At 35.4% G+C, this 17,119-nt stretch overlaps 1 protein-coding gene across 1 annotated transcript in view; it reads left to right on the top strand.

Annotated features, from left to right (window-relative positions):
- Positions 1-455: 455 nt before the first annotated feature.
- LOC132006447 (A disintegrin and metallopeptidase domain 3-like) overlaps positions 456-17,119 on the top strand; it is an 82,468-nt gene continuing 65,804 nt past the window's right edge. The window contains exons 1-4 of the mRNA XM_059384217.1: positions 456-513; positions 817-899; positions 5,804-5,859; positions 10,793-10,871. Coding sequence (XP_059240200.1) covers positions 456-513; positions 817-899; positions 5,804-5,859; positions 10,793-10,871 — 276 coding nt within the window. The remainder of the gene's footprint in view (positions 514-816; positions 900-5,803; positions 5,860-10,792; positions 10,872-17,119) is intronic.

The following is a 17,119-nucleotide window of genomic DNA, read 5'->3' on the forward strand; positions in this document are numbered from 1 at the left end:
TTTCTGTTTTCCTTCCCCACAGTAATTCAGTCATTGTGCCAGAAAACTACGACGTGGACTATTAACATTGCCAAGGACTTCACCAGCAAACAGCCCATCTGCAGAAGATGCACTTACGACCCTCACGTCATCCCTGAATGCGTTTCCAAAGTCCGCGTTTTGAAAAATAAAACTCAAGCCCACGAGGGAAGCAGGAAATTCTGACTGGTGCATCCCCTGGACCGTCTCTCCGCGCAGCCTGCCGTGGGTGGGCGGCCAGGACTGCGACTGCGGCTGCGCGGGCTAGTCCACCGAGAGGGCGGGGTGGGCGAAGCAGCCTCGCCCCGCCCTCCCCCACGCCTCGCCTCAGACCTTGCGGGCCCTCGCCCCACCCGCTGCGAACGCGGGGCCCAGCAGGAGCCGCCGCCGTTTCGCAGCCAACAGCCATCACCGTGGCAAGGCCGGCAGGCCCCACAATGCTGTCTCTCCTGCTGATCCTCTCAGGCCTGGGCCGGCTGACCTCCGAGGGCCATCGTGAGTGAAGGACCCTGCCCCATCGAGGGCCACCTGTCGCAGAGCCTCTGGGCGTTGGCTGGCCCCAGAACCTTGCTCCAGAACCCCGGGTCCGGCTGGGGAGCGCCCGGTGTCTGGTCAGAGCCCGTTTAGAGTCAGCCTCCTCCTGGCCTGCTGTTGATGTACAAAGTCTGGTTTTGCATGGCTGTGTGCGTGTTCGGGGGTGGGCTTGGAAGTTCAAGGAGTGACGGGATGTGACGGGGCGCGGGAAGAAGGATGCTGCCAGGCTCTCGGCGACGCTCACACGTGTTTTCCTTACTGTAGGTCTTGAACCATCGCTTCTGCAAATTACAGTGCCACGGAAGATTGAGACAAATACCAGTGATGGTGAAGTTTCGGAAACGCGGGTAAGAAATGACTTTTTAAATTTCTATTTATTTATTTTTGAGACAGACAGAGAGAGAGAGAGAGAGCACGAGTAGGGTTAGAGGCAGAGGCAGAGGAAAAGAGAGGATCGTAAGCAGGCTCCCCACTGAGGGAAGAAGTTGATGCGGGCGCCAACTCTTGAAGGGAAAGTATGACTGAGCTGAAATCGAGTCAGGGGCTTAACCAACTGAGCTACCCAGACATCCTGTGGAAATCACTTTTTTAAAATGAGTGCTTTACGGCCGCCTGGGTGGCTCAGTGGGTTGGGCCGCTGCCTCCGGCTCAGGTCATGATCTCAGGGTCCTGGGATCGAGTCCCGCATCGGGCTCTCTGCTCAGCAGGGAGCCTGTTTCCCTTCCTCTCTCTCTGCCTGCCTCTCTGCCTACTTGTGATCTCTCTCTGTCAAATAAATAAATAAAATCTTTAAAAAAAAATAAAATGAGTGCTTTATTGGACTACATGACCCACATCAATTCATGCAGATCCCTTTGAAATTTTTTGTTCCAGTTACTGTGTTAAAGAGTCATTTTGTCTCAATGAAACTAAGAGTTTTGATTTTCCTTTTCATTTTCCAATGAATATTATGAAACATTTAAAAAAACTGACTGAGAAAAAAATACCCCAAATTCCTATCACACAAAATAACATATAGATCTACTGGACTTTTTTCCTAGAAAGTATGTACGTTTAAATATTTATTCTGTGTTTATGAGGTCACACTAATATTGACCTTGTAACATGATTTTTAAAACGACTGTATATAACTTCTTCAAGCCTATATTTGCATATATAGGCATATATAACCCTGTTAATGTAGTATTTTTAATCTGGTTAAAAAGTATAGTAATTTTACATTGTAAAATTAAATCTAGAGAGCACAAAGAGTTAAGAAAGTGAATATCTGCCTCAGTTTCTATTTGAACTGAATTTGGACTGAATGAAATTTTAGAGACATGCACTCCCCTACACATATATTTTTAATAATAACATATGAATGTTCTAATTGGCTTTTAATTTATTTATAAAGTTAGAATTTACTTTTATGATCATAAATACAACTTTGTTATTTTATATTTTATCAACTTTTATATTTTTTATAAGTGCACAATTATTTTATGGCTATACCATCATTCTTTGTGAAATTTAAAAATGTAGTTTTTAAAGATTGTATTTATTTGAGAGAGAGAGAGAGAGAGAGAGAGTAACAGCAGAGGGAGGGGTAAAGGAAGGGGCAGAGGGAGGGGGATTAGCAGACTCCCTGATGAGCAAAGAGATTGATGATCCAGGGCTGGATCCCAGGACCTTGGAATGATGACCTGAACTGAGCAGAAGGCAGACACTTAATCCACTGAGCCACCCAGGCACCCAAACATGTAGTTTTATAAGTCCTCTTGAATGGTCATCTTCATAGGATCAATGGGCAGGTCATTAAAGAAAAATGATAAATATCACAAAATGTCTTTCATGAAAGTTGTGTAAGTTGACGCCCACTAACAAAGGAAAGAATTATGACACTTATTTTCTAGAGGGCTTGCCAAGCTTCATTCAGGCTTTTCATTTCTGTTAATGTTAGCCTGAAAATGAATATTTGACTTTTAACTGGCATGTTTTTTTTTTTTTTTTTAACTAAGTCTTAAGATAACATGCCTTTATACATATTGCCTATTTGAATCTTTCTTTCTTGTTAATTTCCTACTGATTTTGCCCCTTTTTATAGGAATTAGAAGTTTTGGGTAGGACACTTTGTTTTCAAGAAAGAAGTGTGGGGGCGCTTGGGTGGCTCAGTGGGTTAAAGCCTCTGCCTTCGGCTTGGGTAATGATCCCAGGGTCCTGGGATTGAGCCCTGCATTGGGCTCTCTGCTCAGCAGGGACCCTGCTTCCTCCTCTCTCTCTGTCTGCCTCTTTGCACACTTGTGACCTCTGTCTATCAGGAAAAAAAAAAAAAAAGAAAGAAAGAGAGAGAGAGAAAGAGAGAAAGAAAGAAAGAAAGAAAGAGCGAGCTGATGTAAAGACACTCAGGGATCTGATAGGAATTTAAGGATTGGAACCTCAGTGGCCGGATTTCAGAGGAGCGTTGTTAGACACGGGGGCAGGTTTTATAGAGTGGGTGGTCTGTTTGCCTTTATGGCACCAAAAAAATCCAGCGATTATGTATTCATAAAAGCCATTATACCAAAAATAAATATCCAGAGAGTTTAAACTGTTTAAAGGAGTATGACATATACTGGGAAAATGCTAACCAAAAGCAAACACAAGTATCCATGAGAAAAGTAGAAAAAAATCAACATTTAGAACATACATCCATACACCATTATGAGGGATAAACATCATTACTTAATAAATATTCAGTTCACTAAGAACATATAAAAATTCTAAATTTGGATATATTTAAAAATGTTCTTGAGGAAATGGATAAAAATACATTTTGCACCAGTCAGACTAGCAATATCCTTGGATTTCCTGGTTCTCATATCTTTTATCGATTGGTATAAATGAGCAGTGAATATAAAGAAATGCTTTCAGCATATATAAGAATTGATTGCACTAGAGGGACAAATTTTCAAATCACTTTCATATATCTTTCTCAAATGTTGGTTTACAAATCATAAAAGGATTCAGAAAGATAAAGACAACTTGAGCAATAAGATATTTTATTTGATGGATTAATACAGAAGTGAACCCATCACAGTGAATATATTGTTTTATCCTCTCTGCTGTTCACTAGGACTCATTAGGCTCTACAGGGTATAACTGTGAGGCTTTTTTGTAATGACAAAGCATATGATGCAGCCAGAGATAGAGAATTCAGGCAAATATCAGGAATTCAAGAAACATCCGTATGAACCCAAACTCTGTGCTTCTGGAACAAGCCAAGTCTCTGCTTGAAATAACAAGACTTAGTTGGGGAGGGGTGGATTTTGGCTTTTGGAGAACTCCTTAAAAAGCTTTCAGTGACTCTCTCAGTAGCCAAGCCAGCCTCATCAAACTAGGTAGGGAAACATTAAAGAAGCTATCGTTGGCCAAGAGAGTTTTTGAACCCTAAAAAGTACCTTACAAATCTCATTGCCTTTGTCTTAGCTGGGAGTCAGAAACATCTAAACTTCTAGACAACCCCGAAGTAAAGATAGTGTTTTTCTAATCCAGCTATAATTTGCCTTTATTTCTATAGTTATAATACACATTCTTCTCAGGAATAAGCAGATTATTCAACAAAACTGACAAAAGGAAAAACATTAAAAATCAAATATTGACAATACAGTATCTATAACAATTCAATTAATTTAAATCTTTTTAAAAAGATTTTATTTATTTATTTGATAGATCACAAATAGGCAGAGAGTGGCAGGCAGAGAAAGAGGAGGAAGCAGGCTCCCTCCCAGGACCCTGGGGCTCCTTCCCAGGACCCTGGGATCATGACCTGAGCCAAAGGCAGAGGCTTAACCCACTGAGCCACCCAGGCACCTCTCAATTAATTTAAATCTTAACAAGTTTTAAAAATGTGTATGGGAATATAAAAATACACTTCTACATTATTCATAGGTTGAAGAAGAAATCCTGTCATAATGTATATTAAGTGATAATGGATGAAATTGAAGAAATTACAACCCCAAAGTTGAGTCATATTCTGAAGATGATATTGAGGCATTCTTTATAATTGTTTGCAATTTTGCTAATTTTACTCTTGTTTGCACCCAACAACCAAGATTCAAAATATGTAATGGAGAAAACTGTAGATTGAGGAGAAAGAAATAATATCACAATAATTTGGGAAGAAGTTGACATATTTTTAAAAAAGATTTATTTATTTATTTTTTAGAAGGGGGAGGGACAGAGGGAGAGAGAGTTAAGCAGACTGCACTGAGCAGGGAGCCAGATGTGAGGCTCCATTTCACAACTCTGAGATCATGACCCTTAGATCATGACCTGAGCCAACATGAAGACACAGACTCTTAACTAACTATGCCACTCATATGGCCCAATACACTTTTTTCAATAGCTGTAAGCTTACAGAAGACTGAACATGAGACATTTAAAATGGCTTCTGCAGAAAACAGTACCCAATGACAAAATCTACATTCTTTGCAAATGTGGAAAATTAACCCACATTGACCATGTGCTATGCCATGAAGAATGTGTATGTTTTATGATGATGTCACAGATTGGGTTCTTTAGGATGCAGTCTTTGAGAAGATTCCTGTGAAGACTGTTTATTAGGTTACGCTCTTGTGATGAACCTCTGTGGAAGGGGAGGGGAGGAAAGGGGAAGGGGGAGATGGAGACTCAACCAACTCTGAACAAAATGTGAAGCTAACATGGCCCTTCAATATCTGGAGTTGGGATGAAGGGGTTCTTGTTAAATGTGGGCCGTCTCAGAAAGTTGTGACTTGGTGTGAGGTGACCCTTTGTAGCTGAGGCGATTCCTAAAGAGGACTGTGAGATGAAGAGTGTTCTTACAGTTAGGGATACTTTCTTTAATCTTAAAAGGGAACCTGTGTTGTATCTTTAATTTTTAAATTTACTTGGGGTAGAAATTTCAAAGTAGAAAAAAGATAATAAAATTCAAGTTCCTTCAAAGATTACTCAACATTTTTAAATGTAACCATTTTAGATTGAAATTTTATGACTAACGTTCTTAGTTTTGAAATAAATTGAGATACTTTGATTTTTATTTAAATGTAATTATGATCAATTCTGTCATACATTCCAAGATTGAAGGAAGATTACAATTATGTCAATATTATATATATATATATATAATTCTGAGATGTGTGATATGATCTGTGTCTCAGCGAATGAGTAAATACATTTTAAGAAGTTATGGATTTTGATTTTTAAGAATTCAGAATTTCTAATAATTACATTCTTCTTGAATAATTTGCTGTAGGTCACTTATGCCATCAAAATTGATCAGAAAATGTACACTCTCCATCTTGAAAAACAGTGAGTGGACATTCTTCTTTCCATACGTTGTTTTTAGTTTCTGAAATTTTTAGTTACTACCCTAAGTTGAGCCTAAATAAGAGCATGACTATTATATTTAATATGTTACATCTTTGTGATTCAAGTCAATCTAGAATTCTAAGTCTTCATCTTGAGATTTTTATATCGAGCCAAATTTTAATTTCATGATGCAAAATTAATGTATGCCAGATAAGTGAAAATTAGTCTCTGTAACTCTTTAAAATATAGCCACAACTGTAATGATAAAGACAATAATTTTATTTGTCCATGTTTAATTTTGTTCTTCATGTCATTTTATACATTTATATTTTAAACATTTTACTTGCTATAATATAACTTTTTTTAATATCTTAAATTTTCACTCTGTGAGGAAACTATTATTAATAGCTTTGTATCTATCTTTCCACCATTTTACCAATTTCACCTTTCCTTTAAATTTGTAGAAACCTACCAAAAAGGTTTGTTTTTAGAGAAATGGAAAAACTGTTTTGCAGTTGGGAGGTCTTGTTTAATAATGGTATTCATTTTCTTCCTCTATGTATATATCTTAACTCATTCTTTAACAGGTAACAGTCTGTAGTATGGCACGTAATAATAAGGTAATAAAGTTATTTCCAAGGATTGTCACTATAGAGTCCTGCAATAAACATCCTTATATGTATATTCTTATGCAATAGATACTTTGTTTTGTAGGCTTAATACCAAGCAATGAGTTTCTGAATCAAAAAGTATGAATAATAGTAATAATAGAGATAATAATAATAATAATAACAACCCAAACAACAAAAGTAACAGACATTCATAGAGCACATACCAATTGCCAGGCATATTTCCAAGCAATCTGTATGTAGTAACTGATTTAATTTTCACAACCTTCCTTTTTAGTCACATTTTGTATTAGGATTTTTGAGAGATATTGCCAGTTTCTGAAGAGACAGTAGCAGTTTAGATTTTCAAAAGCATTCAAGATGTGCTAAAATATTATACCACATCTTTGTGTCAATTTATATTTCCCTAAAAAACTTCCCCAAACAATTATTGGCTATTTGCCTTTTCCTGTTTCCCGCTTCCAAATTAATATTTATTTTTTAGATCAGTTTTAGGTTCACAGCAAAATTGAGTGGAAGGTACAGGAAGTTTCTGTATGGCCCCTGCCTCCACACATGTGTAGTCTCTCCCATTATCAATGTACCCCACCAGAGTGATATATTTGTTATAACTGATGATCCTACACATCATTATTACACAAAAGCCATAGTTTGTATTAGTCTAATATTTTTTATATTGGCCTAATCATTCCATAGATCAGCCAACATTCAGCTGAATCTCAAACCCCTGGGCAATCCTGGCCACCATTAGCAGAATTACTATGGCTACTTACTCATGATAGTACTTATTATGTGGTTCTGGTTTTATGGTTGTGCTTGTTGTGCAACAGTTTGCAGTTTGTATAACTTTTTTTTTTTTCCAAGCCAGAGCAAGAGAGAAAGAGAGAGCAAGAGAGAGGGAAACTGTGGGAAGTTGGTGGGGGTGAGAAGCAGAGGGAAAGGGAGAGAAAGAATCTTAAGTAGGCTCCATGCCCAATGCTGAGCCCTAGGGGAACTCAAACTCAGGACCCTGAGATCATGACCTGAGGCAAAAACCAAGAGTTGGATGCTTAACCAATGGAGCCACCCAGGCACCCCATGTAACATTTTTATCTGGGAGTTGTTCATACCAGTTTGTGCAGAATGAGTTCATTGATTGTAAATACATATGTAGCTATCCAATATATATCTCATTTATTATTTTTTAAAGGATTTTATTTATTTATTCATTTATTCATTTAAATTAACATATAATGTATTATTAGGCCCAGCGGCACAGGTCTGTGAATCGTCAGACTTACACACATCCCAGCACTCACCATAGCACATACCCTCCCCAATGTCCGTAACACAACGACCCTCTCCCTACCCACCTCCCTCTGTAACCCTCCTTTTGTTTTGTGAGATTAAGAGTCTCTTATAGTTTGTATCTCATTTATTATTTATCCTCCTATATATTTATAGTAAGAAAAGCCATATTATAGATGTCTTTGGGCATGATGTTCTGGGCACCAGTGAAATTGATGGATTATCAATGATAGAATTCTCAAGAGTGCTATATGCTACTAATTTTTACATCAGAGGGTTTATCCCAGTTTTCACTCAGACCAATAATTCAAAAACATTTCTGTTTTCTACATTCTCAATGAAAAGAGTATCTGTACTCCCTTATTTTTATTAATGCATAAGAAATGTTATTTTATTGTTATTTTAATATGTACTTCCCTGATTATTAATAATATATATTATCTTTCCAAATGTTTACTGATTATTCTAATTGAATTGCTTCTCCGAAGCTTCTGGTTTTCCTTTTTATTCATTTGTTTTGGGTCATTTATTTTCAATCTATGGCTTACCTTTCTGCTTTTCTTTTTTTCCCCATGACCAATTTGTGGGAATTTTTGTTCCTTGTAGATATTAATTCTTTATCTCTTTTATATGTTGCAAACATGCTATCTAACCTATTGATTGTCTTCTTCCTTTGCTTATAGGATTTATTGCTATAAAAATGAAATATTCATATAATCATTATACTAATACTTGATTCCTCACACTATCACATTCCGAATTTGTATTATAATATTCCTATAGTATTTTTAAAATTCTTTTTACATTTAAGATGTAAATCCAATGCTTTCACTTTACTTATTTAACAACTGTATTGTATTTTCCAAGTTTTTTTATTGCTTCCTTTGTATTTTTTCCCTTTATTGCAATTTTATGCTGACGTAGGTATTGTTTAGATTATTTTCAGATCATTTTCTCCAGATGGCATGTTTTCTGAATCTGTGCATATCTGAAAACGTCCCTTTTCTTCTCACAATTGAATAAATCCCTTAATTTTTCATTTTGGTTTTAAATCACTCACATTTTTAAAAGTTTTACAGAAATCTATGGTTTCATCCTGAGTCTTATGGATCTTCCCTCTATAGTATAGATTTTCCTCCAACTATTTTCAAATCTTTATTTTGACCATGTTTTTTACTAGCAAAATGTGTTCTTTTTTTGGTTAGGACTCCAATTCTGTTCTTTGCAAACAAATTCTCTTTGACACATTTATTGAATTATTTATTTTAGTTTCAGATTCACCATTTGGTTTCAGGGTATCTTTTTCCTTGAAACAATCTTCTCTTAAAGTTTATCAGCTTTTTAACTTACAAACTTCCCTTGAAATAATAATTATTTTCTTTAACCAAATTCTTGGTTCAGTTTCATTAGGAACTTGCTTTTAAGTTTTGACTTCTACGCTTTTGTTCATTTTCCTTACATTGGTTGTTGTTTTTTTTTTTTTTTTTTTTTCCATTGAGTGGACCTGTGTATCTCTATTAATTCACTGATTAAGGCAGACTTTTTGTTGTTTTGTGTAAAAGAAAAAGGGACCCAGGGTGAATGAACTTGCAAAGTAAAGTTTTATCCTTTAAATTATGCTCGTCAGGGGCGCCTGGGTGGCTCAGTGGGTTAAGCCGCTGCCTTCGGCTCAGGTCATGATCTTAGAGTCCTGGAATCGAGTCCCGCATCGGGCTCTCTGCTCAGCGGAGAGCCTGCTTCCCTCTCTCTCTCTCTGCCTGCCTCTCCATCTACTTGTGATTTCTCTCTGTCAAATAAATAAATAAAATCTTTAAAAATAAATAAATAAATAAATAAATTATGCTCGTCAAAAACCTGTTGAATTTTCCTGGCAGATGCTTCTGGATTCCCATTTCCACCACCTCTTTGTCTTGCTTAATTACTAAAATTTGGCTCTGCCCTTGGGCCAGAATCCGTGTTCCAGGTACTTGCACCTAAAGCAGCACAGGCTGTTTGGCATTGTCCTTGAATACATGTGGAATATGAGCTGATAAATATGTTTTGTTTTGTCTGGGAAGCTCTCTAGTTTCCTTATTTGAATTGAGGAAAGGAAGAGCTGTCAGGAATGAGAGAAGATGAAGCAGGATTGGAAAAAGAGAATTAGAGGTGAATGGACACACTCCATGAATGCTCTGGTCCCTCTTTTATTCTGGTCTTGAACTGCCCTTTGGTGTTGGAGTCCTTGGGAAACCATAGTCTCCTGGCAATAACTACTGTGGTCTCCGAGCAGTAAAAACTGTGGTCAGATTGTTCCATAACAATCACTATCTTCTCTGTGGGAAGATTACACTTTGGTACCACTTAGATGAGGCTTGTCTGTAGAATTCATGCAGCTTATAAAATCTGAGCAAAACACTAGTCTTCTGCTTCTAAACAAAGGCTTTAAGAACTACTGTATGGTTCTACAATTTCTTTTCTCCTTTTGCTACAAGAAAGATAGGTTCCATGGGGTAGGAGGTATGTCTTTTTCCAGGTTCCAGAATGAAGTTTTTGTGGAGCTGAACCTGCAATAAACTTGTGAAGAACAATCTTGTTGTTTCGAGGCATTGAGAATTTGGGGGGTTGTTTTTACCACAGTATAATTTCATGAAAACTAATGGAAAAAGCGTATATATTTTTTGTTTCTTATCAGTCTGTGGCTACTTCTTAGAAAATATTAACAAATTAGCAAATATTTATGCTATGAGATTTATTGATTGTTGAATCTAAAAAAAGTCTTTGCCATGGGAATCTGGAAGTCCTGGTTTCTAGTATAATAAATCTATGTCATTCTGGTGTCCCTACTGCTATAGATTATATTGCTTAGTATTTTTTCTTATATAAAATATGCTATCAGAAGGCAATGAAATAATGGAAAGAGGAGTCCATTTAATTTTTGGATATTTGAACATGTAATATTGAAAGTGAATTTTAATTTCATGATCTGTTTTTGTTCATGTTACTATTACAATGAAGTGTTATTACTTTGGTTGAATTAGGTCATTTTTAGACCCTCATTTCCTGGTGTATGCATACAACAAATCAGGAACATTGTATCCACATTCTTCATTTATAAAGGTAAGTTTTCTTTTATGCTCTGTAGATTTATGTTTTTTATATCATTAAGGTGCAGTTGGCAGGAGGAAAAAGAGTGCCTTCCGCCCCAAGGAATTATTGGGCAAACAGATCAGAAGCCCAAATGTAATGCAGCAATTACTATGAAGGCAGATTGAATAGAACGACTACTTTTCAAATTTGGAACTCCAGAATCTCTTATCCAAAAATGTTGTTTAAAGTATTAGCAGGGGTCTGAGAGGAAAAGAAAGTGGGTTAAGGAGCTAAGAATAACACCCTAAATACAGAGTCATTTTAATTGAGATGTCATAAGACTTCAGCAGTGGAGGAAGTGGTGGAAATTACAATTATCATATGGTTTCACTCACAGGTAGAGCATAAGAAATAGTGCAGAGAACAATAGGAGAAGGGAGAAAAAACTGGGGAAAAAATTAAATAAATTTAAATAGAAAATATACATTTAAATAAAAGAAATTAAATTTCTAAACAGTCACATTCCCAACAAAAAAACATCAGGTCTACATGTTCTCATACTTTACCTTTTCCAGTCTTTAACTATTTAAGGTAATGCCTCTATGAACATTCATTTGCAATTTGTGTTGTGGACATAATTTTTTAATTTTATGGGGTACATGCCCAGGAATATGATTGCTAGGTCATATGGCAAGTATATATTTATTTTTTTAAAAGAAATTTTCAACTATTTTCCAGTGTGTCTGTACCATTTTACATTTCCACTGGCAATGTAGAAAAGATAGAGGGTCTGAATGTTTGCCACTATTTGATCAGTATTCAAAATCATTTAAAATTTTAGCATTTTGATAGATGTGTAGTAATATCTTATGTAATTTTTAATTTGCATTTCCATAGTGCCCAGTGATGTTGAATATATTTTCATGAAATGAAACATCTGTTAATGTCCTTTACTTATTTTCTAATTTGATTGCTTTTTTCTTTAAGATTTTATTAATTTATTAGAGAGAGACACAGTGAGAGAGGGAACACAAGCAGGGGGAGTGAGACAGGGAGATGCAGGCTTCCGGCTAAGCAGGGAGCCCGATGTGGGACTTGAACCCAAGACCCTGTGATCATGACCAGAGCCAAAGCAGATGCTTAACCAACTGAGCCACCAGGTGCCCCTGATTGGTTGTTTTTTTATTGTGATTTTTAAGCAGTTTATATATTCCAAATACAGGTCCTTTGCTAGATATGTGTTTTGTCAATATTTATTCCTAGTCTGTAACTTATCTTTTCATCTTGTTCATAAGGTCTCTCATTGATTATAAATTTTTAATTTTGATGAGAGTTAATTTATCAACTTTTTCTTTTATGAATGGAGGTTTGGTATCAAACTTAAGAACTCCATTTATCCCTAGTTCCTGAAAATTCTACATTTTTCCCTAAAAGTTTTACAGTTTTATTTACATTTAATTTTATGTTCACTTTGAGATAATTTTGTGTAAGGTGTAAGATTTGGATCAGGGTTTATATTTTTGACTGAGGATATGCATTTATTTGTTTCAACATTATTGATAGAAAAGGCTGTTCTTCATTGAATTGTTCTTGAATCTTTGTCAAAAAGTCAGTGAGGCATATTTTTGTGAATATATGTCTGGGTTCATATTCTGTTCAGTTCTATGTGTCTGTACTTCTGCAACTATCATGCTGTCTTCCATACTTTACTTGTAAATTAAGCATTTATATGGACTGCAGCGATTCCTCCTACTTTCTCAAGATTTTAGACTATCATAGGTATTTTGCTTGTTCATATAAATTTCAGACTAGATGACTTCATAGATACAAACATAAAGATAAAATATTCTTCCTTCATTGAGGATAATGTTAGCTTGTAGGTTTGGTTTTTCTAAATATATTACTTACAAATTGGAGGAAATTCTCTATTTCTAGATAGAAAACTCCCCATCAAGGGGTATGTGTTCAATTGTATCATGTAACTTTTCTGTATCAGTTGATATGATCATATGACTTTTCTTTTTTAGCTTCTTGATAGGACAGATTACATTGATTGATTTTCAGATATTAAAATAGTGCTGCATATCTAGAAAAGCTACAACTTGGTCCTGCGGATAATTCTTTTTATCCAGACTGGGTTTGATTTGCTAAAAATTTCTTGAGGATTTTTTTTGTCAAAGTTCATGAGAAATATTGGTCTGGTTTTCGTTTTTTGTACTGACTAATTTTGCTAGTAGAGTAATAATGGCCTCATAAAATAAATCTGTAGGTGTTATTTCCTGTTTATTTTCTGGAAGATGTTGTATAAAGAACATGCTAATTTTTAAAATGTTTGGTAAAATTCTTTACTAGGCCTGGGGTGTGTGTGTGTGTGTGTGTGTGTTGTGTGTGTGTGCGCGCACGCAGTCGCGAGAGATTTTTAATTACTGACTCAGTTTACTTAATTGTTATAGGAATATCTTGTTTATCTGTTTCACATGTATTATTTTGGTGGTTTGTATTTTTTTAAGGAATTGGTCGATTCTATCTCAGGTGTGGAATTTAGGGGTGTAATTGTGTCAAAGCCCTTAGTATCCTTTTAATGATTACAGGACTGTTTTATTTCTGACATCAATGATGGCTGTCTTCTCTCTTCTTTGTCAGTCCTGCTGGAGATTTTCCAGCTTACTGAATTTATTGAAGAACTAGCTTTTTCTTGCTTTTTCCATATTGTTGTCTTATTTTCAATGTCATAAAATTTAGCTCTTACATTTATTATTGTGTCCCTTATACCTTTCTTTGAGTTTCTTTTTTCTAGTTTGTTGAGAGAAAAATGTATTATCACTTTGTGACCTTTCTTCTTTTCTGTTGTAAGCATTTTAGTACAAAAATTTCCTGTTCAGCACCACTCAACTGCAGCCTATAACAGTATGTTTTTTTTTAATTTTATTTATTTATTTATTTATTTATTTTTTAAAGATTTTATTTATTTATTTGACAGAGAGAGATCACAAGTAGGCAGAGAGGCAGGCAGAGAGAGAGAGAGGAGGAAGCAGACTCCCTGCTGAGCAGAGAGCCCGATGCGGCACTCGATCCCAGGACCCTGAGATCATGACCCGAGCTGAAGGCAGCGGCTTAACCCACTGAGCCACCCAGGCGCCCAGTATGTTTTATTTTCATTTTGATACAGTTGCATATATTTTAAAAGTTTCCTTTGAGACTTCTTGTTTGACCCATGGAGTTTTAAGAAGTGTGTTGTTCAGTTTCCAGATGTTTGGAGATTTTTCCTGTTGTCCTTCTCTGGTGATTTCTTATTTGATTCCTTTATGGTTAGAAAATATATCCTATATGATTTCAGTTCTTTTAAATTTGTGAAGGTTTGCTTTATGATCCAGCACATTATATGTGTCAATAAATGCTCTTGTATAGTTGAAAAATATGTGTGATCTGCTCTTGGTTTGGAATCGTCTATAAATGTCATATAGATCATATTAATTGATGTTATTGTTCAATTCTGTATTTTTACTGATTTTCTGCCCAATATTATTGATAGCTGTATGATACATATTGAATTAATCATTTATTATTATGGAATGGTTTTTTTTGTCTTTCAGTTTTATCAATGTTTGCTTCATGTATTTTGAAGTTCTGTTTTTTGATGCCTAATACATTTAGGATTGCAGTGTCTTCTGGATAGATTGATGCTTTTATGATAAAGTAATGATTCTCTTTGTCCCAAGTAGATTTTTTTTTTTTACCAGTAAGTTCACTTTGTGTGAAATTAATAAAGCTGCTTTGCTTTATTTTTATGAATGCTCACATGATATATATTTGTCCAATCTTTTAATTTCAGTCTGATGGTATGTTATGTTTGAGATGAGTTTCTTAAAAGAGTATTTAGTTGAGCCATAGTATGTTTCTTTTTCTCCCATTTACCCTGACTCACAGTATTTAAAGTAATTATTGATATATTAGGATTTTTGTTTGCCATAATCCTAATGGCTTGTTTCTTTTTTTCTATATTTCTCATTCCTTTGTTCCTTTCTTCTTGCCGCCTTCTGGGTATTTGGACATTTTTTAGGATTGCATCATGATTTATTTATGGTGTTTTAAAGTATTTTCCTTATGATAGTTTCCTTAGTGTTTGCTGTAGGTGTTACAATATACATATAAAACTTATAATAAAACTTACTATTGTGTGGTACTTTTTACTACTTAAGTAAAATATTGAAACCATAACTTCTGTTTGGGTTCCTTTATCCTCTGCACTTTTAAAATGCAATTGATTAGGGACACCTGGGTGGCTCAGTTGGTTAAGTGGCTGTCTGCAGCTCAGGTCATGATCCCAGTGTCCTGGGATCGAGTCCCACATCGGGTTCCTTGCTCGGCGGAGAGCCTGCTTCTCCCTCTGCCTCTGCTGCCACTCTGCCTGCCTGTGCTCACTCACTCTCTCTCTCTCTCTCTGGCAAATAAATAAATAAATAAATCTTTAAAAAAATAAGTAAAAAAAATAAAAAAAAATACAATTGATTAAAAATTCCTTTACATATATTAAGTATCATATGATATTTTATGATTTTTGTGTCAACCACCAAATGTGATTTAGGGAACTCATGAAATAAAAGATTGCCTTTTATATTTACCACTACTTTAATCCATTCTGTTTTTCCCAATTCCTTATGATGCTCCAGGCCTTCATGTGATATTACTACCTTTGATTTTTGGAGTTTCTTTTTGATATTCTTTAGTGGTATGTGTGCTAGTGATAAAATCTAGTTTTCCTTTTTTTTGAGAAAGTCTCTTTTCTCTTTCTCCATTCTTAAAAGGTGAATTTGCCAGATATAGAGTTCATGTTTGTACTTTCAGAAGTTGAAAATTGCTGTGGTGTATCTTCTTAGTCTTCATTCCTTCGGATGTGAGATCCGTTGTCATTCAAGTTGGTGTTCCCCTATAGGTTAGGTGACATTGCTTTCTGGTTACTCAGCAGATATTTTTATTGCCCATTCTCGTTGCAGTTTGCTTATCTTCTGGAATCTAAATGTTTATATAGCATCATCGTTGTGAAGTTTTCAACATTATTTCTTTTTTCTTATTTTTAATTTGTATTTCATTTTCCTGTGGTAAAAATACTTAAATGTGAACTCTACCATCAAAAAATTTTAAGTATTTATTTTTGTTAATTATAGTATGGTGTTTTACAGAAGATCCTAGAGCTTACTCATCTTGCTTGACTGAAATGTTATATCCATTAGTTAGTATTCCTCATTTCTCCCCCTCTCCAACTGATGGCAACTACCATTCCACTCTCTGATGGTATGAATCTATTTTAGATGTCTCTTATAAATGAAATCATACAGTATTTGTCTTTCTGTGACTGACTTCTGTGACTAAAATCTCTTAGCATGACGTCCTCAGGGTTCATCCACGTTATCACATGTTATAGAATTTGCTTCTTTTTAAGACTGAAGAGTATTCCATTGAATGTGTGCTGCATTTTTTTTTTTTTTAATTCACTCATCTGCTGATGTCTGGTTAAGTTGTTTCCACATTTTGGGTATTATGGTTAGTGAGTGGGGCAGTGAACGTAGGAGATCCAGTATCTCCTTGAGGTCCTCATTCCCATCCTTTTGATAACTATCCAGAAGTGACATCTCAAGATCATAAGGTAGTTTTATTTTTGGTTTTTAGAGGAGTCTCCCTACTGTTTTCATTAGCAACTGCACCATGTTGTATTTCCACTAACAGTGTGCAGTAATTCCACTTTCTCCACATCCTCACTAACACTTATACTTATTTGTATGATAATAGCCATCCTAAGTGGTGAGAGGTGATTTTACTGTGAATTGACACTTTGAACATTATAAAATGTCCTTATTTGATTCTTTTGACAGTTTTGACATAATGCCTGTTTTATCTGATACCAGTATAACCACTTCTGCTCTCTTGGTTGTCATTTGCTTGGAATATCTTTTTTTAATGCCTTCCCTTTCAGCCTATATGTGCCCTTAAATCTGAAGTGAGTTTCTTTCAGATGGCTTATAGTTGGATACTGCCTTTTTTCCCATTCAACACTCTTACTATGTCTTTTGATTATATTGTTTAATCCATTTTCATTTAAAGTTATTTTTGATAATGAAGTTATTTACTATTGTCACTTGTTAATTGTCTGGTATTTGTTTTGTAGTTGTTTTGTCTGTCTTTTCTTCTTTGCTCTCTTCTATTGTGTTTCATTGAATTTTTTTAAGTATGTTTTGATATTTTGGCCTTTTTCTTTTGTGTAAATTATATTGGTATTTTCA

This window comes from Mustela nigripes, chromosome 18 (assembly GCF_022355385.1).
Source record: "Mustela nigripes isolate SB6536 chromosome 18, MUSNIG.SB6536, whole genome shotgun sequence".
Lineage (NCBI taxonomy): Eukaryota > Metazoa > Chordata > Mammalia > Carnivora > Mustelidae > Mustela > Mustela nigripes.